This window comes from Pteronotus mesoamericanus, unplaced genomic scaffold, assembly GCF_021234165.1.
Source record: "Pteronotus mesoamericanus isolate MK-2021 breed Mesoamerican mustached bat unplaced genomic scaffold, CSHL_Meso_final contig_121, whole genome shotgun sequence".
Lineage (NCBI taxonomy): Eukaryota > Metazoa > Chordata > Mammalia > Chiroptera > Mormoopidae > Pteronotus > Pteronotus mesoamericanus.
Genome location: NW_026555046.1, coordinates 3133277 through 3160258, shown reverse-complemented (window position 1 = coordinate 3160258; position 26982 = coordinate 3133277). Strand labels below are relative to the sequence as shown.

Sequence of the window (26982 nt, the reverse complement as noted above, 5' to 3'; positions counted from 1 at the left end):
TACAATTTCTGAATTGAAGAACACAGTAGAAGGAATCAAAAGCAGGGTAGATGAAGCTGAGGACTGAATCAGCGAGCTGGAGGATAAAGTAGAAAAAAGCTCCCAGAAAGAGCAGGAAAATGAAAAAAAAAAAAGCCTCAAAAAGAATGAAGAGGCATTGAGGGAAATGCAGGACAATCTGAAACGTAATAGTATCCAGATAACAGGGATACCAGAAGAAAAGGATGAGGAAGGGATAGAGAACCCGTTTGAAAAAGTAATGATGGAAAACTTCCCTCATTGGAGGAGAGGAAAAGCCACACAAGTCCAGGAAGCACAGAAGGTCCCATTGAAGAGGAACCCAATGAGGCCCACTACAAGACACATCATCATGAAAATGGCTAATATCAAAGACAAACAGAGAATCCTAAAGCAAGCAAGGGAGAAAGAGGTAGTAACATATAAGGGAGCCCCGATACAGCTAGCAGCTGACTTCTCAACAGAAACACTGCAAGCCGGAAGGGAATGGCAAGAAATAGTCCAAGTCATGAAAAGCAAAGGTCTGCAACCAAGACTGCTCTGCCCAGCAAGGCTCTCAATTAAAATGGAAGGCGAAATAAGGAGTTTCCCAGACAAAAGAAGGCTAAAAGAATACACCTCCACCAAACCAGCATTGCAAGACATGCTACAGGGACTGCTTTAAGAAGATGAAGAAAAAGAGTCTATGAATACCCAGTTTCTTTCACAGTCACCAATACTGGATATTACCAGTATTTTTCATACTCATTAATCTGATTGTGACAATGATGTGCTATTTTAATTGTTACTTTGTTGTTTGTGGAAACTAAACGTGTTTTTGTATATTTCTTGCCTATTTTTATTATTTTTACAAAGCTTTTTTTATCCATTTACTGATTAAAGGTTTGTAGAACTTTTTTCCTAAAAAAAACCCAACATTAACCATGTTTTAGATGTGTTGCAAATATTTTCCTATTCTATTCCTTGCCCTTTAACTTTTTTTATATGTGTATTACTATATAGTCTAAAGTTTAATATAGTCATATTGCCAATATTTACTTTATAGCTTCTAGGTTTGAATATTTTACTTCAGGTCATGAAAAATATTAGCTCTATTTTCTTCTAAAACTCCTTAGATTCTACATATTGATTTTTAAGTTACCCGAATATTTCTTGAAAAATGTGTGAAACAGGGCCCTATATTTGTTTTATTTCAAGTAATAGTGGTCCATGCACTTCATTTTTGAATAAGCCTTATTTTACCCATTGATTTGAAATATCAACTTAATCATATATTATGTATGTTTGTCTCTAGAATACTCATTATATTTCATTGATCTAATTGATTATTTCTGTGCTGGTGTCATGTTGGTTTAATTGCTGAGATTTAATAATGGTTTTAAATTTTTTAATATTTTATAATTAACTTTGACATTTTAAAAAAAATCAATCTGCATTTAAGAAAGAAAGAAAAAGAGAGAGAGATGGAACTCCTACTTTTGTGACAACATGGATGGAACTGGAGAATATTAAGCTAAGTGAAATAAGCCAGTTGATGAAAGACAAATACCATGTGATCTCACCTATAAGTGGACTCTATTCAAGAAAATAAATGGACAAAATAAACCATAGCCATGGAAAATGGAACAGACTGAAAGTGACCAGAGGGGATTCGGAAAGAGGACAATGGTGGGAAGAAGGGGAAGGACTAGACAAAGAACATGTAGAATGACCCATGGACATGGACAACAGAATGGGAATTGACTGTAGGAGCATGGGGTGGGGTTATGATGGGTGGATGGAGGTAAAGGGGTAAAAATTGAGACAACTGTAATAAAATAAACATTATTTATAAATTTAAAAAAGTAAAAATGAAAAAACATAAATAGACAAATAGGAAAAAAACCCAAAAAGATCATATACCATGATCAAGTGGGATTCATCCCAGGGACATAATAAGGATTGTACAATATTTGCAAATCAATAAACATAATACACAACATAAACAAAATAAAGGGAAAATCATACGATATCAACAGATACTAAAAAAAGCATTTGATAAAATCCTGTGCCCATTTATGGTAAAAACACTCAGCAAAGTAGGAGTAGAGAGAGCATACCTCAACATAATAAAGGCCATATACAAGAAACCTAGAACCAATATCATACTCAATCGGCAAAACCTAAAAGCTTTCCCTTTAAGATCAGGATCAAGACTAGGTGTCCACATTCAACACAGTATTGGAAGTTCTAGCCACAGAAATCAGACAATAAAAATAAATAAAAGGATGAGCATCATACATGGGTATAATGATTTCATACCATGGGTATAATAGTGGGTATAATAATGCACATCCACAAAATGCAAGTGCACATTATACACAGCAAAATATGGGTATACTCTCTGTGCTGTACTTTACATCTCCGTGATTATTTTTTTAAATTTATTTACTTTTTAAATACATTTGTCTCTGCCTCCCCCGCACCACTTTCCCTTGTCCCCTCCTTCCTTCCCTCCCTCAGCTCTTTCCCTTTGGTTTTGTCCATGAGTCCTTGCTATATGCTCATCCTTATTTTCCCCTCAAAAGTTTGGGCAAAAAAAGTGCTCATTATACATAGCAAAATATGGTAGTCAATAATATTGTAATAACTATGTATTGTGTCAGGTGATTACTAGACTTACCAAGGTATATAAATGTCTAATCACTATGTTGTACACCTGAAACTAGTATAATATATTATGTCAACTATAAAGGGAAAATAAATAATTATGAAGGAAAAATTTCATTTGATTATTAATAGAGTGGCATTAGGTTGTGGCACAAATAATTTCCAAATAACTCAGTGGCAAACAAAAATTACTTTAAAAGTTTTTCAGTAGTGATTATTCTCTTCCCATAACCTCCATAAATATCTCACAGTCCCTTTGATAATAAGAGGCACTAATAGGATAAATGTATGTTTAATTGGTTTCACCAAAAAAAGTTCAGTGTGTCTACCCTGTTTAGTGCCTATCACATGGGGTTTTTTTCACCCTTCTCAGATTCATTGGTTCTTTTTTGTTTTGTTTTGTTTAAGTAAAAGAACTGCCATCAACTGCAAAACTCTTCTTAAAAAATAATGTTTGTTATCATGTTTTCATAATATGCTTCTCATCTGGCAGTTAATTTCCCCTGGGAGTGCTGCAGACTTTTTTTCCCCCTAGATAATCTTCAATTAGCTTCTTCTTTTCATAACTCTGCCCAGCTCACATCCAAGATTTTCTCCTGTACGACCTCCTTCTTTTATCACATTTCAAGGGAGACAGATGATTTACATTGTTTCTTATTCAACCTATTTACTCATTCACCTACTTACAAGAGATTTTTAAATTGTAATGCTCAAAATCCAAATAAAATAAAACTTATGTCTATTAAAAAAAATAAAAATAAATAAATAAAAGGCATCCAAATTGGAAAGTAAGAAGTAAAACCATCATTATTCTCAGATGACACAATAGTATGAGTAGAAAACCCTATAGTCTCCACTAATAAGGGAATTTGACAAATAGTGGGATAAAAGTCAACATTTGGAAATCAATGGCATTTTTGTACACAAACAATGAAATATCAGAAAGCAAAACTAGGGAAAAAATCCCATTTACTATAGCAACAAGAAAAATAAAGTATCTAGGAATAAATTTAACCAAGGGGGTAGAAGATCTATACTCAGAAAACTACACAACACTGAAGAAATTAAGGAAAATACAAATAAATGGAAGGATATATCATGTTCATGGACTTGAGGAATTAACATCATTACATTGTTCATACTACCTGAAGCAATCTATAGATCCTAGTAATTTGTATTAAAATACCAATGGCATATTTCACAGATCTAGAATAAACACCTCCAAAATTTATATAGAAACAAAAAAGACCCTGAATAGCCTCAGCAATCTTTTTTTTTTTATTAATTTATTTACTTTTTAAATACATTTGTCTCTGCCTTCCCCCCACCTCTTTCCCTTGCCCCCTCCCACCTTCCCTCCCTCAGCTCTTCCCCTTTGGTTTTGTCCATGAGTCCTTGCTATATGTTCCTTGACTTTCCCCTTCCCTTCCCTTTCCCTGCCCCCCCCCTTCCCTCTTGTCTCTGTTGATTTCTTTTCCTTTCAGTGTTGCTGGTCATATTTTCCTTGCTTCTTTGCATTGTTGGTTAGGTTCCGCTTATAGGTGAGATCATATGGTATTTGTCTTTCGCCCCCTGGCTTATTTCGCTTAGCATGATGCTCTCCAGTTCCATCCATGCTGTCGCAAAGTTTAGTACTTCTTTTTTTCTCTCTGCTGCGTAGTATTCCATTGTGTATATGTACCATAATTTTTTGATCCAGTCATCTATTGATGGGCATTTAGGTTGCTTCCAACACTTGGCTATTGTAAATTGTGCTGCTATGAACATTGGGGTGCATAGGTTCTTTTGTATTGGCGTTTTGGTGTTCTCAGGGTATAGTCCCAGCAGGGGAATCACTGGATCAAAAGGCAGTTCCATTTTCAGCTTTTTGAGGAAATTCCACACTGCTTTCCATAGTGGCTGCACCAGTCTGCATTCCCACCAACAGTGGACTCGGGTTCCCTTTTCTCCACAGCCTCGCCAGCACCTGTTGTTTGTCGATCTGTTTATGATGGCCATTCTGACCGGTGTGAGGTGGTACCTCATGGTGGTTTTGATCTGCATTTCTCTGATGGCTAGTGATGCAGAGCATCCTTTCAAATGCCTCTGGGCCCTCTGGATCTCCTCCTTAGAAAAGCATCTGCCCAGGTCCTTTGCCCATTTTTTGATTGGATCGTTTGTCTTCTTGGAGTAAAGTCGAGTGAGTTCTTTGTATATCTTGGAGATCAAACCTCTATCTGATGTATCATTAGCAAATATATTTTCCCAAATGGTTGGCTCCCTTTTCATTTTGCTGATGTTTTCTTTAGCCGTGCAGAAGCTTCTTATTTTGATGAGGTCCCACTTGTTTATTCTTTCCTTTATGTCCCTTGCTTTAGGAGACATATCAGTGAAAAAATTGCTGCGTGGGACATCTGAGAGTTTCCTGCCAATGTTCTCCTCTAGGACTTTGATGGTGTTGCGACTTACATTTAAGTCTTTTATCCATCTTGAGTTTATTTTTGTGTATGGTGTCAGCTGATGATCCAATTTCAATTTTTTGCATGTAGCCATCCAGCTCTCCCAACACCATTTGTTGAAGAGGCTGTTATTGCTCCATTTTATGCTTCTGCCCCCTTTGTCGAATATTAGATGTCCATAGAGACCTGGGCTTATTTCTGGGCTTTCTATTCTGTTCCACTGGTCTATGGGTCTGTTCTTGTGCCAGTACCAGATTGTTTTGAGTATAGTGGCTTTGTAGTAGAGTTTGATGTCCGGTATTGTGATCCTTCCTACTTTGTGTTTCTTTCTCAAAATTGCTGTGGCTATTCAAGGTCGTTTATGGTTCCATATAAGTTTTTGAAATATCTGTTCTATTTCTGTGAAATACGTCATTGGTATCTTAATAGGGATTGCGTTGAATCTATAAATTGCTTTTGGTAGTATGGACATTTTAAGGATATTAATTCTTCCAATCCATGTGCACGGTATATGCTTCCATTTATTTGTGTCTTCCTTAATTTCTTTTTTCAATGTTGCATAGTTTTCTGCATACAGGTCTTTTGTGTCTTTGGTTAAATTTATCCCTAGGTACTTTATCTTTTTTCGTGCTATATCGAATGGTATATTTTTCCTGATTTCTTCTTCTTCTATTGCATTGCTGTTGGACAAAGAAGAACAAAGTAGGAGGGATCACAGTACCCAATATAAAACTATATTACAAGGCCATTGAAATCAAAACAGTCTTGTACTGGCATAAGAACAGACACATAGATTAATGGAATAGCATAGAGACCCCAGAAATAAATCCATGTCTCTAAGGTCAATTAATATTTGACAAAGGGGGCATGAGCATACAATGGAGTAAAAATAGTCTCTTCAATAAATGGTGTTGGAAGAACTAGACTGGTGCTTACCAAAAAATGAAACTAGACCACCAACTTACACTACACACCAGAATAAACTCAAAATGGATAAAGACTTAAATACAAGTCATGAAACCATAAAGGTCCTAGAGGAAATCATGTGCAATGAAATTTCAGATATCCCACGTAGCAATATTTTTGCCAATGTATTCCCTATGGCAAGGGAAATAAAGGAAAAAAATAAACAAATGGGACTGCATCAAATTAAAAATTTTCTGCATGGCTAAAGAAACCATTATCGAAATGGAAAGGGAACCATCCCTTTTTGAGAGAGCACATTTGCCAATTACATATGGGACAAGGGTTTGATCTCCAAAACATATAAAGACTCATGTGACTAAAACTCTGAAGACAAACAATCCATGTGGCCCATAGACATACGAAAAGATGCTCAACATCACTAGTCATCAGAGAGATGCAAATTAAAACCACAATGAGATATTACCTCACACTGGTCAGAATGGCCATCATTGATAAATCTACAATTTACAAGTGTTGGAAGGCTGAGGAGAAAAGGGAACCCTAGTGCACTGTGGGTGGGAATGAAAACTGATGCAGCCACTGTGAAAAACAGTATGGAATTTCCTTAAAAAACTAAAAATGGAACTGCCTTTTGACCTAGTGATTTCTCTGCTGGGAATATCCCTAAGAATACCAAATCACCAAATCAAGAGAACTTATGCATCCCTATGTTCATAGAATTGCTATTTATAATAGCCAAGTGCTGGAACTAGCCTAAGTGCCCATCAGTAGATGAGTGGATAAAAAAACTTGGTTACGTTTACACAATGTACAGGGTACACAATGGAATACTATGCAGCAGAAAGATGGAACTCCTACCCTTTGCAACAGCATGGATGGAGCTGGAGAGTATTATGTTAAGTGAAATAAGCCAATTGGTGAAAGACAAATATCATATGATCTCACCTATAAGTGGAACCTAATCAACAAAACAATACGTGAACAAAATAGAACCAGAGACATGGAAATAAAGAACTGACAGTGACCAGATGGGAGGAGGGAGGGGCATCACAGGGGAAGGAAGGGGAAGGGTCAAGTCAAGGAACATATATAAAGGACCCACAGACACAGAAATGAACTTAAATTGATCACAAACTAAATGTAAGATGTGAACTATATATTTTTAAAGTTTTTTTTAACGATTATGCTATTACAGTTGTCCCATTTTTTTCTCCTTTATTCCCCTCTGCCCTGTACCTCCTTTCCCACCAGCATTCTGCCCACCTTAGATCATGTCCATGGGTCATACATAAAAGTTCTTTGGCTTTTCCTTTTCCTATATTATTCTTAACCTCCCCTGTCTATTTAGTACCTACCCATTATGCTTCTTATTCCCTGTAATTTTTCCCCTCTTCTCTCCCTTCCCCCTCCCAGCTGATAACCCTCCAAGTGATCTCCATTTCTGTGATTCTATTCCTGTTCTTCTTGTTTACTTAGTTTGCTTTTGTTTTTGTTTTTAGGTTCAGTCGTTGATACTTGTGAGTTTGTTGCCATTTTACTGTTCATAGTTTTGGATATTCTTCTTTTTCTTAGATAAGTCCCTTTACCATTTCATATAATAAGGGCTTGGTGTTGTTGAACTCCTTTAAATTACCTTATGTGGGAAGCACTTTATCTGCCCTTCCATTCTAAATGATAGCTTTGCTGGATAGAGTAATCTTGGATGTAGGTCTTTGCCTTTCATGACTGAATATTTCTTTCCAGCTTGTTCTGGCCTGAAAGATTCCTTTTGAGGAATCAGCTGATAGTCTTATGGGAATCCCTTTGTAGGTAACAGTCTCCTTTTCTCTTGCTGCTTTTAAGATTCTCTCTTTATCTTTGATCTTGGGTGATGTAATTATGATGTGCGTTGGTGTTTTCCTGGGTGGGTCCAACTTCTTTGGGACTCTCTGAGCTTCCTGGATCTCCTGGAAGTCTATTTCCTTTGCCAGATTGGGGAATTTCTCCATTATTTGTTTAAATAAGTTTTCAAATTTTTGCTCTTCTTCTTCTCTTTTGGGCATCCCCATGATTTGGATGCTGGAACATTTAAAGTTGTCCCAGAGGTTTCTAAGCCTGTCCTCATTTTTTTGAATTCTTGTTTCTTCATCCTGTTCTGGTTGAATGTTTATTTCTTCCTCCTCCAAATAGTTAATTTGAGTCCCAGTTTCCTTCCCTTTACTGTTAGTTCTCTGTATATTTTTCTTTATTTCACTTTCCACAGCCTTCACTCTTTCCTCTCTTTTGCAACCATACTCAACCATATCTGTGAGCACCCTAATTACCAGTGTTTTGAACTCTGTATCTGATAGGTTGTCTGTCTTCATTGCTTAGTTCTATTTTTTCTGGAGTTTTTATCTGTTCTTTCATTTCAGCCATATTCCTTTGTCTCAGAGGTCCTGTTACATTGTAAGGGATGGAGCCCTAGTATTTGCCAGGGCAGGGCAACCCCGGTTTTGCTGCATTTTGGCACTGCATGTGGGGGAGAGGTTAGAGAGGAAAGTATGCTGCTTGCTCAGTTCTCGTCCCACTTTCAGTCATTTCCCCCACTACCCACAAGCAAATTAGGCCCTCTGATGCTGATTCCCAGGTGAGTGGGTTTGTGTATGTTCTAGGACCCTGTTGGTCTCTCCATTTAACTCTCCTGTGAGTCTGGGAGTTTCTTCTGCCATCGCAACCCCCAGAGGTTTTATAGCCAGTGGTTTGGAGGCCTTGTTTTCCTGCACTAGAACCCTGGGTTGTACAGTCTATCTCTCTCCCTAGCTGTTCCTCCTGGTTTATCCGCATGCAAATGTGGGAACACCCAGTCCTCCAGCCACTGCCCTGCCATGCATCCTCTCCATTTCAGCTGCCTGTTGCTGCCACTCCTACTGGTCTGGATAAATGTTTCTCCTTTATCTTCTTGGTTGTCAGACTTCCATACAGTTTGATTTTCTGGCAGTTCTGGTTGTTGTTTTTAAAATTTGTTGCTGTCCTTCTATTAGTTGAGTGAGGAGGCAAACTGTATCTACCTATGCTTCTATCTTGGCCAGAAGCCCTTGAATTATGAAGCTTTTAGAGAAAAAAGTAGGAGAAAATCTTTGACACCCAACAAGATCCATATAAGAAAAAAATAAATAAACCAGACCTCATCAAAATTAAAAACTTTTGGTTTGAGAAATTGTTAGAAGTTCTGGATAAACAGGCAAGCTACAGACTGGGAGGATATATTTACAGATCACATATGTGACAAAGAATTAATTTCTAGAATACATAAAGGACTCTCAAAACTCAACATTTTAAAAAACCAACCTAATTAGAAAATAATCAAAAGGCATAAACATTTCATTCACCAAAGATGATATATAGCAAATAAGTATATGAAAAGATGTTCAACCAAATTAGACAGTAGGGAAATACAGATTAAAACCACAACAAAATATTACTATACAACTATTGGAACAGATAAAATTTTTAAAGGTTGACAAACCAAATGCTGGTATAATGTGGGGAAAGTATCTCTCATAATTACTGACTGAGTAGTACAACCACTTTGGAAAGAGTTGGCAGCCTTCTTAACAACACACTGAACATATACTTTTAACATACCACCTAGCAATTGCATTCCTGGGCATTTATCCCAGAGAAATGAAAACTTATGTTCACAAAGAAACCTCTGAACAGTTGTTCACAGCTTTATTTGTAATAGCTCCAAACTAGAAAATACTCAAATGTGTTTTAATTGGTGAATGGCTAAAGTGCAGTACATCCATACCATGAAATACTACTCTTCAATAAAAAGAAACAAACTATTGGTACATGCAACAACTTGGATAAACTTCAAAGAAATAATACCAAGTAAAAAAATGCCAATCTCAAAAACTCATATATGATATTATAGAATTTATATAAACAGTCTCTAAATGAGAAAACTGTATAAATGAAAAACAGACTAGTGGTCACTAGGGATTAAGGATGTTGAAAGGTAGGAGTCTGTATGACTGTAAAGGGGCAGCATAGGGAGAGCTTCATGGTGATAAACAGTTCTGTATTTTGATTGTGGTAGTGCTTACACAAATCTACACAAGTGGTAAAATTACATAGAATTATTCATATGTCATGTATTAATGTCAAAATTCCTGGATTTGATATCATAGTATAATTTTATAAGATGTAACCATTGGGGGAAATGAGGGGAAATATGGGGTTTGTCTATACTACCTTTGCAGCTTTCTGTGGACCTATCATTATTTCAGGAAAAAATATATATATATCAATCGTCAAAAAAAAGAGAAGTTGAAATAGACAATATTAGATAAACCAAGAAAATCTGTAACCAACAGACCCTCACTACAAGAAATGTTTAAAAGAAATTCTTTAGGGAAAAACACCAGATGCAGCCTCAAATCTTACATGAAGGTAAGATTTACTTACATATAAATATTAAATATGTGGATTTTAAAATGCTATTTTTCTACTCCGTTTATTTAAAAAACAAATGACTTTTTAAAGTAAAAATTATAATGCTGGATTTTAAGATTTATAACATATATAAAAATGAAATATATTAAAAACAATGACACTAAGGACAGGAATGGGAGATAAGTAGAGATATGTTGTAACAAGGTTCTTATATTTTACAGTAGTACAAAGTTAACTTTTAGCAAACTGTGACAAGTTAACGATATAATCACTAAAGCAATCACTGAAAATATAATGCAAAAAGTTATATCTATGCCTATTGTAAATTAAATGGAAAAATAAAGATGAAATTAAATAACATACTAAAAAATATTCAGTTTACCCTAAAAGAAGTCGGGAAAGGAGAAACAGAGTATAAAGAAAAAGATGGGACAAATAGAAAACAAAAATTAAAATGTTAGGCCTAAATCTAACTATATGAATTATTACACTAAATGTGGGGGAATCAAACGCTATAATTATGAGACAGAGATCATGAGACTGGGTTTAAAATGGCAGTATTTAAATATAGAGACTACAGAGAGTTTGAGAGTAAAAGACTATAAACATGCATGCAGTATAAAAACTAAGCATAACAAAGCTGTGGTAATTATAGTAACATCAGACAAAGTAAATGTCAAAATACCAGCTGAGGTAAAGATGGACATTTCAAAATTAATCAAAATTATTAAACTTTGTCAGTTCATCAGAAAGATACGATAATTGCAATCTGTATGCAATTTAAAGCTTCCAACTAAACTGACAGAACTAAAGGGAGAAATAGACACATCCACTAGACAAAAAAATATTTAGTGATTTTTATCATAGTATCAACACAATCTTGGCCCAATCGACATTTCCAAATATATGTTAAAAAATGCAGAATACACATTCTTTTCAAGTGTGTTTAAAATGTTCATCAAGAAATAGGCTGGGCTGTAAAGCAAATTTCAGTAAATTTCCAAAGATTAAAATCTTATGTTCTCTGACCTCAATAGAATTAAATTAGAAATCCAACAAAAATAAGATAGCCTTAAAAGTCCCAAAATATTTGGAAGTTAAACAACACATTTCTTAAAAAACACGAATCAAAGAAAAAAGTTACAAGAGAAAAAAATATTTTTGAACATCATAATGAAAGCACTACACATCAAGATTTGTGGGATTCAGCTAAGTAATGCTTGAGGAAATATAACTTCAAGTGACTACACTAGAAGAGAAAAAAAGGCTTAAAATCAATTATCTACATTTCTCTTAAAAGCTAGAAAAAGAAATTCAAATTAACCTCAAAGTAAGAAGGAAATAAATAATAAAGATCAAAGCAGATATCAATGAAATAGAAAACAAAAAAAATAGAAGAAAAACCAACAAACCCAAAATTTGGTTCTTTGAAAGGAGTTTTGACACATCCCTAATAAGACTTGTCTACAAAAAGTGAAAGAAACATGAATTATCAATATCAGCAGTGAAAAATGGACATTACTACAGATTCCACAGGCTTAAAAAAAAGTTAATGGAATATTATGAACAACATTTTGCCAATATATTTTTAAAAACACTGATGAAATTAACAAACACCTTGAAAAACACACGTTTTCCAAAGTGGCAAGATGAAACAAAACATCTGAATAGCTCTATGTCTATTACAGAAATTGAATTTCTTATCAAACTTCTACAAACAAAACCCTAGGCTCATAAGTTTCACTGCTGAGTTTTATCAAACATTTACAGAAGAAATAGTACCAATCATATATCTATAACAACATCAGAACATAGAGGAGGAGGAATAAATATTTCCAAACATTTTATAAAGCCAACATAAATCCATAATCCTCACACATTGCCATACTCACTATTGGAGGGCAGTATTCATGGGAGTTGAGAACACTCAAACCAATGCATTCAGAGAAAAACTGGACTACAACATACGGAAGGCAGGCCACAACAGGAAAATGGCACACTCTTCCTGAAACTACACATGGCTATTGTTTCCATCAATGACCTCCAAAAAGGGTTGGCACATCCCAGGGGATAAATACAAATAACTTCTATTTCATTGTTCAAAAGAGAAAGAATGAAATTTAACCTTACTAATGTTTAATATGTGGATTAACAAATGTGTATTTATAAAATATACACACATTGGGGTGCAAACATTTTTTTCCAATAAGGAAGTAAGGTCGAAACAAGCTCAGGGACCCATCATTTTTGAGGGACCTACAGAATTAACACAGCCTTCTCAGAGGCTAACAGGCAGCATGCTGGTTGGGTCTCCCAGCCAGCATTGTTCTGTGAGTACTCTTACCTTCACAGTGTGGAAATCCAAGTTGTGACAAAATCTGTTTCAAGGTCAATTTGTTGCTCTTTAGCCCATGCAGTTGGAGCCATTGCTCAGATGAGATGAGACTCTGCTTGGCCACGTCTGTTTTGGTGTTGTTCAGTCCCTCTTGCCTTCGAAGCTGCTGCTCAGAGATGGTAGAAGATGAGCCTGATATCTCCATCTCTGAGTTAGGAAGTAAGTCACCTGGACCTCCTATAAGGGGAATTGTCAAACTCAGACTTCCTAAAAACTTGGTAACAATCTAACATCAACAGAAGATTGGTTTAATATAAATTACAGTGCAATCCATGAAGTGGAATTCTATCTACAAGTTAAAAATTATAATACAGATGAGTATTTGTTGGCAAAGATAATATCCATATATATTGCTAAAAGGTATCCATAAAATTGAACATCCATAGGTAGATATCCATATACACATAGAAAAACATTTAGAAAGATATGCTCCAAGAGGTTCACAGTAGTTTTCTATGTGTGGTGGGAACAGGTGGGACTTTTGCCTTTTCTATGTTGCTTGAATTTTTGCGTTATTTAAACATTTCTAAAACAGGATTTATTTTTATAATCCAAAAAATACAAAGCTTTTCCATTTTGGAAAATAGTCACTCCTGAAACTTCATTGCACATCAGTATTCCAATTACAATCACATGCTTCTAAAGAGGATAAAGAGGATAAAATTTCTAGAGGACACACACACGCCTGTATGTGGAGTGGCCAGGCCTTGGGATGAGCTTTTTATAGGTGCTACCTCATAAATTCTTCATAACCATATCATTTACATACTATTAACACCCCACTTACATATGAGGAGTCAGAAGCTTTAAGAAGGTAAAGTTGTTCAGGCTCACAGCCAGTAAGTGGCAGAAGCAGTAGTCAAAGCTATTTCTTAACCACTCTGCTACTATTATAACTGACCAGCTCCAGCCTGGTCCTATGGTACAGGCCTACCAACGGCATGCACTCTAGGATAACCGCTTTCCCTTAGGACTCCTGGGTTCTCAATGAAAACAGAGCAATAACCTTTATTCTCAGAGCTCGGGCTCAATAAGCTTCCTGGTTTGTCATTTTCATTTTTAAGAATGATTTCCATTTTACAGTTTATGTGAATTTGCATTGCCCAATCAAATATTGAATTCCAAAGGTACACAAATACACATTATCGGTGAAGATCTTACTTTCCTCCTACACGGGCTCAATTTGATGAGAACAATAGTATTTGGACGGCATCATATGAGAGTGGGAAAGCTGAGCATGAAAACTCTATGTAGGTTCATTCCACCACATTAGGTGACTTCCTTCTTTGCAGTGGTAATGCCACCTGTGTTCCCTAACTCCCAGGGCTTGTACAAGGAGCAAATATAGCAATGCAGGAATTCTGCATGGATGAGCACTTAAAATATTGGAAAGAGCAATATACAAACAAATTACTTAAAATCATTTTCCTTTAGTAACTGTGCTTTGTTTCATGTACCCATTTTTATTCCAAGCATCTTTTTATCCCCAAGCCCCAGACATATTGAGCTAGAAATTTTGATTCCTCCTTCTACTTTAGAACCAAAGAGCATGAAAAGGGCAGATTGTGTATGTTTCAGTTTTCTTTTTGAGATCAGTCCAACAAAGACTGATATTTACATTTGGCCAATGGTTCCTATAGAAACAAAAGGAAGCCAGAACAGAGATTTTTGACTATTTCATCATTTCCAGTTATTCTTTCTCTTCCTCAAAACACACTCACCCACTTTCTGTTTTCTTACTAGAGGGAACTGCATACCCTAGGGTAAAAAAGGAAACACAGCTTCATAAACTATCCTAAGTCCCCTAAACTTAAAAGAGATTTCAGAAGAGTCATAGATTTTGTTTTTAAGCCAAAGGGACACATTTTTGGTTCCAAACAAGACACCTGAATCCTCCAGCTAAGGTATGTGCTGCAGTCTCCTTTGGACTTATATGACTTAAAAAAAATTAAAAGTAAAAAAAAAAAAGTCTGGTTAGTGCTAGTGTATGGAGAACCTGTATGAGTCATTCTGACTCTGATCTTGACTCTTAGGGTTTTTTAGCATGAGAACACCCACATCATGGGAAATGAAAGCAACTGGAAAATTAAACTTGTCCAGAGAAGACAGGAAGGAAATGAGAAAAGTCATCTCCAACAGAAGGGATCCTTCTACTCAAACGGGAAAAGAGCTATTGTGTCAAGGCAAGTAAGCCTGCCACAGCAATGTGGCCAGGTGACCTGACAAGCAACCCCTCCATACATAGTGCTCCTGCTTTCCCACCTCCAAGGTGGTCTCCTGTGGTTCTCCTGTGTGGAATTTCAGCTTTCAAGGCCAATTTCAAACCCTGACTCCTCTATTAAGCCTCTCCAGAACCCCTCACCAAACTTCTACGGCCTCGCCCTAGGAAAAGCCTAGCTTTTGCTGTGACACTACACCAATGTGGCCTTCACCTCTTTAGGTTTGTTCTCTCTAGTCTGAAAGAAGTTTCAATGACTACAGGGACAAACTCTATGGATGTCTTCAGCACAGTACCTTATATACAGTAGGCATTTTGCATGGGTGCTGAAGTTGACCTAAATTGATTACTCAGAATTGCACAATTACAAAAAAATTTTAAATAAAATAAGATAAAAACATCAAAATTGATGAATTTCTGTGCAACCATTTTAATATTGAAGATGGAAGAAAATACTCAACATTATCAGCATATTATGCTTTACTATTTCAAGAAAGGTGAAAACAAAACTGAAATGCAAAAAGTTTTGTGCTGTGTATGGAGAAGGTGCTGTGATTGACTGAGTATGTCAAAAGTGGTTTGTGAAGTTTCTTGGTACTACTGACATTTTGGCCAAATAATTCTTTGCTGTGGGGCTGTCTTATGCATTAGAAGATATTTAGCAGCACCCCTGGCCTCTACCTGCTAGAAGGCAATAGTGGGAGACAGCTGACATACTCAAAATATCCAAATCAATAAAGTTATTGGTGAAAATGTAAAAAAAAAAAAAGAATTGCTGAGAACCCTGATTTTTTGAACAAGGCAAAGATTCACTTTTCTAATAAGGCTATGATCAGGAAATAGATGTCTGTTTAAACAGAGACATATTATTTTCTGGATATTACTGTTCTTATTATTTTTACTAATAATTTTCAGGATTTTTTCATCTGAGGTTATTACAAATTGGGGAAAGAGGAACCAGAAGAAAGAAACAATAAATCCCAGGTGAGCACTGCCCTAAGTGCTATCCCAAAGGTCAAAGGTTAGGGAAATAGGAAGAGATTTCCTTAACAGAAAGAGGAAGGGGGGAGAAAAAAGAAGAGAAAGGGAAGTCAAAGTCTGATGAAAGCAGGGACCAGAAGTCAGGATTTGGGGAAAAATAGAAAGATTAATCTGGCACAAATTCAAAGGCTCCAGCCAAAGGGATAGGATGGGACTCCATGTACAGCCAAACTGTGCTGCTGGGGTCTGCCCATGCGGGGCAGCCAAGAGGTGTGTCCCCTGGCTGTCCTGAGAGTAAGACCTATGTGGACAGAGGTTGAGGCACAATGCATAGCTCAAAGTCTATCAATTCATCTTAAACACTTCCTACACTTCTAACTGCTTTATTGCCAACACCCAAGACTTCCTATAACCTTGTTAGTTTCTTTAAAAAAAAATAAAAACAACTCTGGGCTAGGTGGACATACTTTGTGATTTATGTGAGTTTTGAATTATTATTATTTCAAAAAGAAAGAAAGCTAGAATGAGGCCCATGGGTACGCTGCTGTAACATCCCCCACCCCATTCTTCTGCCCTTGAGGGGCAGGGTTAGGCTGAGCTCATCTACACAAATAACGAGGGCAGAGACAGGGAGAGTGAAATGGGCTGTTCCACGGTTAAGAAAATAGAGCCAAGAAAAAAGAAAATCTGAGGACAAATGGGGGGCTTTAGCTATTGCTGAGGGGACAAAAACAAAACAAAAATAAGAGCTCCCAAGAAGATGAAAGGAAAACTTCCAAGTGGCAACTGAATATAAATATTATGCCCATATAAAAAGAGCAAGAGAAAATCGGGCACATAGTGATGTGCTTGTGAAAACCATTCATGTGTGGAGGAATGGGAGGGAGCCAGCGGCCTTTCCAGGCCAGGAAATTGTAGAAAGCTTTACCCAAACAGATGGCTCTGGGGTTTAGACTATTTATGTTGTGATTATTTCTCAGAAATAAACTTCTCCTGGTGCTTCTATTAACTCTAAAGCACAAACAGCCCTCGCCTTCCTACTGCTGGCCTCTGACACAGCCGGGAGCTAGGAAGCCAGCTCTCCCTGCCTGAGCCTTGCCTGCAGACAAGGCGTGGTCGAAAGGGGCTCTCTGGGGCGGGCCGGCCCGGGTACCTTGTTTCCCGCCCAGACCCGAGGACCCAACAGTTCAGCGAGTCGGGTCAAGTTGCTGAGCTTTTCTGGGCCAGTTTCCACAACTGCAAACCGGGGCAGTCCTGCTCGAAAACTCTATTTCCAAGATTGCCCTCAGCGCCTCGGAGGGTAGGCCGTGGAGGGGAAGGTGTCCCGCACTTACTGGGCTTCTGCCAGGTGTAAAACAGGTGGGTCCTGCTCAGCAGCCTCCCTCCCAGCCTCTGCTGGCCTTCATTCCCGAGAAGGCCAGGGAGGAACGAATCCCTCCGGGTGATAAGCAGCGCTGCCCGCGCGCCAAGAGTCCACGCGCGACACCGAGGCCTTCAGCCGTTCGATTTCCCTTGTGACCCGAGAACTGGTCGCTGTGCCAGTTGACTACCGAGGGACCGCGGTTGCTTGGAGAGCGCCAATCACCTCACGGCTCCTCAATTCGACCCCCCTTTCGCAGCGCTCGCCCTAAGGGGGCGGGACCAGGGACGAGATCTCCGATACTGGGCGGGGTTCCAAGGCGGGTTCGGGGTGGAGTCACTCGACCTGGAAGCGAAGTAAGGTCCCCAAAGTAGCGGACAGGGAGAGCGGTCCTGGCCTCTGAACCTGCTGTCACTGGGAAAGTCGACTACGGTGGCGAACATTAATTAATTAAATGAACAAACAGACGAGGCCGGGTAAGGGGAGCGGGCGCGAGCCGATCCTGGAGGAAAAAAGCTTCAAAGACGGGGAGGCCTGCACATTATAGAAAACGTTAGCATTAACTTCTGTACTCACTTTTCAGTTTGCAGAGTACTTACTTTAATTTTCACGTCAACGCTGTGAAGAGAAGTTTTCTTTATTTTACAGTTGAAGAAAAGAAGCTGAAAGAGCTGGGGCAAGGGCACGTCACTCTACCAAAATGAGGCTGGATCTGAGACAGGAGGCACCTTGAGCTACAGTTTTGCAGCCTTGCAATTTTGGAGGCAGGGGCTGCAGTTATCAAAAATACTCCTTTCTATTAGACGAGAATTCCTATAGGCATTATTTTCTTCATTCAGCTTTATTTTTAACCCTTATATTATCTTTTCCTTATCAAGTGAACAAAGAGCTCGAAATATATGCTTGTGATATTTCAGTCACTGGTAAAGAAAATTGTTCTTATGAAAAGCTTCTTTAAATCCTTAAGATCCTACAGGCAAGTACCGTTTTTAGTATATTGGGATAATAAATTGTATTTTACATTTCAAAACTAAAGAAGTGACCAGATTAGTAGCTCTGCCTAGAGTGCTCAGTGGATTGAGTGCTGGGGCTGCGGACCACGGGGTCACTGGTTGGATTCCCAGCCAGAGCACATGCTGGGATTTCGGGCCAGGTCCCCAGTAGGGGGCCCAGGAGCGGCAACCAAACATTGATGTTTCCTTTTTCTCCCTCCCTTCCCCTCTCTCTGAACATAAATAAATAAAGTCTTTAATTTAAAAAGTGACCAGATTATTTCTAGGGTTTTGAGTCAAAGACCTAATAAAACATAGTTAATATTGAAGCTGATAATTCTGTCCCCCATGAGGATTTATTTTTCCTGCATTCTTTTATCACCTTTATAACTAAAAAGTACTGAATGCTTTGACCTCAGGTCACAAATCATTCCATAAAGTTATTTGATTGTGTACCATTGGCCCTGTAAATTATAGTTATCAACCTCATTACAAAAAAACCAAAAAACAAAAAAAAAACCCAAAAAGCAACAACTCAATAGTACTCAAGATTCTATTCAGAAGAAAGGTAATATAGTAGTCATGACTACATGAGCTGCCAAGGCCACATTAATCCCTGCTGTCCACACCCTGCCAGGTTAACATTTCTGTCACATGGGTGTCTTAGAACACAGAGCATCTACACAGCCATACCCCAGCCTCCGCAGTCACACCAGGCACTCCCATCCCCACCTTCACCCCACACATTCTTCCTTCCCTGGGACATTGCCACTTACGCAAGTAACAGCAGATGACTTAATGTTTCTGTCATTTATGTTTATGTGCCTATAAGCATAAGTTCCTATGACAATGTTAACCACTAATTACTTAAACTGTAGATAGGTAATTGAGCAGAAGTCTAGGTCATTTTGAAGTGTTCAGAGCTGATACAGACGAGTTCAGCTAGCTGGAGGATGATTCACCTCATTTTTGTTTGTTGAGTGGTTTAGAATAAGAATACCTTTAGCATAGTTGTGTAATGTACCACTGTACTGAACTTTAACAAATTTGTTTTGAATTTACATTTAAGAGGTAATTTGTATCCTACCCTCAACCTCAGAACTGATATTTCTCATATCAGACTCATCCGTAAAGTAATGTCTAATCTGAGTTTACCATTCAGGGCTCAGATTATACTTTCATTCTCTGCCCACTGCCCACAACTCAAACCCTGCAGCCAAGAGACTGACCTTGTCTCTGCCTCTGACCACATATGCCTTTACTCAGACCACCGCCTTCACCTGAGTTACCAGAGCTTGGGAGCAACAGCTCCTGAGGTCTTTCAGGATCAGCTCAAGCTCTCCTCTTTTCACAAAGCCTTCCACGGACACTCTGGCTCCAACAATTTCTCTCTCCCTGTCCAGACCCAGCATCAGTTGTCAGTACCACAGTCTTGGCAACCTTGTATAGCCTTGTAACAGCCCTTACATTGCTATTGGACCTTTGTGCTGTTTACAGGTTGAATGGTTTTTCTTTAAATAAGTCTACCACTGGTACTAATCGGCCTTATGATCATGACTAGAATCTTAAGGGGTGAGAGATAAGGGGGTGATAAATGAAATAAAAGGAGGAAAAGCAATTATCCTAAGCCCACTACAAAAACTGGAACCAGAGAATAGAATGTTCATTCAATGGAATTATGTATATGTATGAGAAATAGTTGGAGACAAAAATAACAAAGAAGTATTCCTTCTGAAGAGGAAGGAACAAGAAAAGTGGGGAAATGGAGCAACTAAATCAGGCAGCAGTCACTGGGGAACCTTGGTTGGCACTGTTGGCCCAGGGTGTTTGGTTGTCAGGGGCTGCCTGAGAGAGGGGGTTGGGATTTGGGGATGGCATGTTCTTCAGTTCATGTTCCTGTATATATTGTCATGTTCTTCAGTTCAGTATTTATTACTTGGAGAGTGAATGCTGGCCTGTGACTCTCAATCTAACACCTTTTGTGAGGAATGGAGCTTTTAGGTTTAATTGTTTTACCCTTGGCAATGCAGTGATGATCAATACTTAAAAATAATAGCTAAAATTTATTCAGTGCCAGACAATGTTCTGAACACTTTAAATATATCACTTCATTCAATCCTTATGAAAGCTCCATGAGGGAAATACTGTGATTTCCCCTTTTACAGATAAACTGAAATACAAGGGTAAGCAATTTCTCCAACACCACTCAGCTAGTAAATGGTGGCTGCGGAATTTGAACCCTGCTGCATCACCCTGCCCTCTTAATTACATGCTGTGTTGATCAATTGTTGGTTTTAGTTTTCTCCAAAAGAATTTTTTTGTCATTTCAGTTGTACAGTGTTCATTTAGAACTGGATATTAATGCTACGATGAAAACCTTGCTGGATTTGACACCTCACATTTCAATTTTAATGGCATAAAGTAGGTTGATTTTCTAATTACTGTTCTCTCCCACTTCCTGTTAACCAACACCTTTGCAATGTGGTATGCTTCTAAATGAACTGGATGCCTTAATGTCTACTATCATATCCCAATAGCTAAATTAAGAAGAACTGAACAAAAATATTTTATTTAAACAAAAGGGCCTGAACACTTGGATATCTAAAATTGCTTTTCAAATTAGATAACTTATACTATAAGCTGCCAAAAACAATACCCCTGGGATGAGATTTTCATCATATGGAAAAGATATTCAGGAATGAGCCTGGATCTTGCCTTGGCCTGGTTATGCTCTTCCTGTGGTTCCTGAAGAGAGGAGTATGCACATCTGACAATGGCAGCGACCGTAGACATTTCCTTATTTTAGGTCCTAACCCTACTGCAACCAAATAGGGGCAACCCAGTAGGGGCATAGGACTTAGGCACAAGGCTAGGGCCTCTTTGTCCTCTTTTAAGTGCAGAAATTTCTACCAACTCTTGCACAGCTGGGAGGGGCACATGTGCGGCACTGCTCCTGTGCGAGGAAGAGAGAGAAGAGGCTCTGCCCACCAGAGGAGGTACACTCTGGTTTGGCTGCCCTCTTTTCCCCTTCGAGAAACATCTAAGCACCACAGGAGAACCACACCCAGATGGATGTCTTCACACTCGTAAACTCATCACCATCAACATCCTGGAATCTGACCAATTAGGTCAGTATTTCCATGTCTTAAGAAGTGAAGAAAATAATAACATTAGAGGCGTTAGGACATTCTCATTGATTAATCTTATTATAAAAATCCTAGGAAAAATACAGCAAATTGAATTTAACAGAATACATTTTAAATCATTGTTTTAAAATCTGGAAAAGCATATAAGTTTCTGCCACGAAATTCCACTTCCAAGTTTCCTTGAGAATACACAAGTGTGTTTCTGTAATAGCAAAATAACGGAAATCATCTGAATGTTATCATTGTGATATGATACAATTTAAAGAAATAAATTTACTTCTTATATGCTGGAAAGATCTCCAAGGTATAGTGTTGAGTTTTTTAATAACATACAATATAGTGCATTTTATGTTAATACACATACAATTATATTGATGCATTCATATGTTTGCTTCCAGTCATAGCCCATTAGCCAGGCAAGTCACATGACTCTTCCTAATAACTAGGAGATGGAGAAATATGGGGAGCACAGAATAACCCCTGGGTAGTGGAAATTTCTCTCTGCCATACAAGGCTTAGGCTTTTCAACAGCCAGAAAGAGTTGCACACACGCTGTACTTCCCACTGTGTTATATGCTCATTCATCACCTGAGGAAATGAGGTGGAGAACAGGTTGCCTGGTAGAATGTGGTGGCAAGGGCATGTGAAAACTACAGAAAGCTGGAAAAATACACATACACACATGTGCACAGTCCAGCTTCATTTGAAACTATATACTAAGATGTACTTACTCAAATAGAAATGCTGCCACAAAGACAGGGTTTACAAAATTATATGCCAAGAGCTTTTATAAAATGTTGATATAATAATGGTTGCTTGAAAATTATTTTCTAATCAAAGAATTAGCAAGATTCTTGAATCATTAACCAATAGTGGAAAAAGACTTGTTTTTTTAAAAGAGTTTTAAGATTTTAATTTCTGAATCTCTTCACATACCCAATTCAGGCTATGAAATACAAAAGTAACATTTACTTAAATACAATTAACACCTAAAGTTTAGGTAGTTTTATTGATTTGCAATAAACATACTTGTAAGAGAATTTATACATTTTTAAATTCTTTTTAAACTATAGTACTCTGGAAAGAAATTTTCCTAAGCATTCTACATTATAAAATACATATCTACAAAAAATAATTAATAGTAAATTTACAATTATCCATAGCCTTAATAAATATAAAATCAAGAAATGGCAAAATATGTTGAAATAAGTGTACAGCTACAAAGTGATTGCAAAAGAGATGTTATAAAGAGAAGGCACTAGAAAATAAATACAAATACCTCTACTGTAAACCCAGTAATGGTTGTTCATACAAACCATAGAAATATGAAAAATAAACCCCAGTATAACAGGATAAAAAATTATCCTGTTATAGACCTTTTAAAAATAGCTTTCCATCATTAACTATTCTTTTTTGTTGTTGATTAACTTTTACTCTGATTCAGTGGAATTATCTATTCATCTTGCAGTAGTAAAAAATGAATGGCAGCTATCATTTACAAAAGAATAAACCAAAATGAATCTAAAAAACTTCCATAGGTATCCATGGTTGGCATTTAATACCTGTCACCAGGTAGAATATTTTTGTCAGTTCTCTTCTTCAACAACCTATAGAGCAATATGTTGGAATTTTAGCTTTGATGATGATAAGGTTTCCACTTGTAAGCAGATGTTTCAGATGGTTATTTAGAGAAGGACCAACAACAACACTTAATTGTACCAGAGCATTCAATCCTCTTTCCAATACTTCATCACTGGAATGTACCGGAAGTGCCTTTAGCACAGGAATCAGGTTAGGAAGCAAAGGCACCACTATTTCAGGAACACCTTAGACCAAAATCAATTCTCTAAAATCCTCCTTTGACACAAATATATAAGGATGCTTAGTCTCTCTCAGACCCTCAGCTAAAGTAATAAGAGGGTCAAATGGAAGATTTTCAGGACATTCCCACTGCAATCTGTGTTTCACTGAACCATGGACAATCTGCAAGGAATACCTCCTTTAGAGTAAAGAGCTGCAAATGCAGAAGGAGCTGGTGACTGTTCAACAAACAAGTTAATTGTTTTAGAGTTAAGTTTTTCACTTGGTAGAGAATGGACTTTTCCTACAGACTGGAGAATTGGCTGATGATAAATATTTGCTTTCTTCAACTGTAGTCCTATGTCTTATTTGTGCACTTGATGGTGTTCTTTGATCATAATTACCTGTCACTGTTTCTCAACTGTACATCTCCATAGTGCTCTGATTTCTGCATTGTTTCCCCTTTACTCCACCCCTCTTTCCCACTGTTATCTGCACACCAGCTGCCGCCCTAGATGGGGCTTTTGAAGGGTGCCTGCTCCTCCAGGGATCTCATGGTACCTGAGAAATGTTGACTTTCAACTGCAGTAAAAGTTTAAGCAAATTCCCAGGAAGTCATTATCTAAATGACACTTTTTGTCTTTTGAAGTCCTCTTAAATTGAAAGGATGGTTTTAAAAGGGTACCTACACAGTAGGTTTCTCCTTTCCATGGAGAACTTTTCCAACTTCATGATGAATACCAGCTCTCATGCCTTGCAAAGCTGCAAGCCGCAGTCTTCAAAATCCCATTGCCCTTAGACCTACCCAAGATGCTGGTCCAGAGGGCTAGAGAAGAAGTGAACATCACTGACAGCCACATTCTGGGACCCAGTCACTGAAGAAATCCTCCCCCCACCCTAGCCAGATTTGACTTTTAAAACTGAGCAATGGGAGTAGAATTTAAACTGAGTGGAAAGAAGCCTTTGTATCAACTTCTCCTGGAATGTTCTTCTCCCCAGATAGCCATGTGACTCACACTCTCACCACCTTCAAGTCTTTGCTCAAATTTCACCTCACTGAGGCCTTCCTTGACCAGGGCACTGAAACACACAGACACCTCTTTCATCCTCTTAACTCTCTGCACACCTCCGTGGCTTGACTTTTCTTCATAGCACACATTGCTGCCTAACTTTGTGTAACATTATTATTGCATATTATCTGTCTCTCCTCTATAGGATGTGAGCTCTTGGAACGCAGAGATCTTTGTCTCTTCCCTGCGTATTTGTAAGACCTAGAACAGTGCCTGGCATGCAAAAGTTCCTCCATGCATCTTTGTGGAATGAATAAAGATGTGAGGAATCTAAATCCAGTTATTTCTTTTTGAAGGCTATTTCAGTAGGGCACCCACTTTATCAGACTAATTAAGCTAAAATTAATTATTTTTACACTTTGAAAGACCTATCTTCCTCTTGATAAGTGGAAACAGAGGATCAACTGTGGCCATCCAGTAGAAGCTCTAGGTTAATTACAATGCTGCTGGCTGCTATAACAAGCAACCCAGAAAGATACACTGGACCAAACATAACGGAAGTTACTATTTTACTCATATAAATTCCAAAAGTGATATTCCTGATCAACAGGCTCTCCAAGCAGTGATCTAGGGACTCAGACTTCTTTTGTCTTCTTACTCCACCATCTTTATTACTGACTTCCAAGCTGCTTGTCTTTTCAAGCCAGCAGAAGGGCACAGAAAGCTGAAGGGTGGCAGAGAGAGGTTTTTATGGGCCAGGCCTAGAAGGGGTATTTAGCCTTTTCCCTTAAATTACACAGGCTAGAATTCAGTCCCACAACCACATTAACTACAATGGAAGATAGAATATGAGTTATAGCTGTATGCCCAGTAAGGAAAAAGAAATTTGGAGGAAGACCCGACAATCCCTGCCACACACTCTCTTAACCAGTCTCTCCTTAGCATATTCAAAAGATTAACTGGCCTGTAGCACGCTGCCCGAATGCACCACTGTAGCTCCTAACACTCGAAAGTCAGAGATTCCAGGCTGTTCTACAACCAATCTAGCTGTGCATTTATCATGTCAGATGTGTTTGTACTCAAATATACTTATTTAGTAGACTCTTACTACAGAATTTAATTAAATGTTATAAATTAGCGAAATACAAGTGTTAAAAGAGAAAAAATTCTTATTTCTGTAAAACTTAGGGTGAATGCTTTAAAAATACTAGATGGATGTGAATTTTTAAATAACATTGCTATTGAATTATGAGTGGATGAAACCCCAATTAATGACTGAGGGGGGAATAAACAGGTATACAAAGTATTTCTCTCTCTAATGTGTTTATTTATCTTTATGTTCAACCTCTACAGTGAAACTGAAAATCGTTGCTGTCCTTGATGAGTGCAATTTTTGAAAGAAAGAGAAATAACTCTGAATAGTGAACAAATATTCACAGAAAAAAGTCTTGACCCTGTTAAATATTAAGTTTCAGAAAAAGATAAAATCATGGCTCTCATTCAGACATAAAAATGATTGCATGTTAAGATCATATTAAAGTCCTCAAACGAAGAAACCCCGTAGGTATTATAAATGCTATAAAGGAAAAGCAGAAAAAAAAATTTTATGAAGTAATGCTGAATTGAATGTGCAGTAGACACAGACTGGCTTTTCCACAAGGGAGAGGGAGGCCCATCTCTACCAGACAGAATGTAATTGGCATGTCTATCAGTTATCCACAGTGTACAGATTTATAAAATAACTTCCATAGAATTGATCTGATAAGGTAGGAAGGTACACTATAGATAATGCATTGTTTTCCTTTGTAGTACATTTATTTTTCTACCGTTGACCCCAAGAAGAATGTACCTGCCAAATACGACTCTGCATGGTTAATAGGCTCCAACTCAGAAGCAGAGTCCAGCAGCCTTTGTTTACTAAGGCTTCACATGCATTCTGCATTTCAGGGAAGAGCCACAGGCTGGCCTATATAGTCTCTTGCACTGTGATGAAACATCTGATTTAACTCTGGTAAGAGGGGCCCTAGAATGGAAATTTGGTCATTAGGACTAGACTTTCTCTGTCCAATTAAAGCTGCACAGCTATATCCTCATTTGCCACTTTACCAATCAATTAGTATGATACTATTTGAACCTATCAAAATGTAAACATTTGGAATCCTCATTTGCACATCAATAGACCACTTAGGGACCAGAGTCTGTCACACTTCAGTATAAACCAGCCTCAATGGAGCTCACTTTCTTTTTTTTTAATCCTCACCAAAGGACATTTTTTTTCATTGATTTTTTGAGAGAGAGAGAGAGAGAGAGAGAGAGAAACATGGACATTAAAGAAAAACATCAATTGGCTGGTTACTTCTCATAAGTGTTCCAAGACTGCAACCTATGCATGTGCCCTGACCAGTAATCTGAACTTGTGACCTTTCAGTATACAGAATGACACTCCAACCAACTAATGGCCAGAGCTCTTTTATTTTTTTTAATCTTCACCCAATGATATGTTTTATTGATTTTAGAGAGAGAGGAAAGGAGGGAGAGAGAAACAGAAAGGGAAACATCAATGTGAGAGAGAAACATTGATTAATTGCCTCCTGTACACGCCCCAACCAGGTATTGAACCTACAACCTT

General features: G+C 37.8%; 1 protein-coding gene and 1 pseudogene across 1 annotated transcript in view; both read right to left on the bottom strand.

Moving 5' to 3' along the window:
* The window catches only part of VWA3B (von Willebrand factor A domain containing 3B), a 217404-nt gene extending 199749 nt beyond the window's left edge, over positions 1 to 17655 (bottom strand). Inside the window, 2 exon segments of the mRNA XM_054586153.1 lie at positions 12796 to 13023; positions 17380 to 17655. Of these exon segments, the coding sequence (XP_054442128.1) occupies positions 12796 to 12991 (196 nt within the window). The 5' untranslated portion in view covers positions 12992 to 13023; positions 17380 to 17655.
* Positions 17656 to 23142: 5487 nt separating this feature from the next.
* Positions 23143 to 23797, bottom strand: LOC129080209 (PACRG-like protein; annotated as a pseudogene).
* Between the last annotated feature and the right edge of the window lie 3185 nt (positions 23798 to 26982).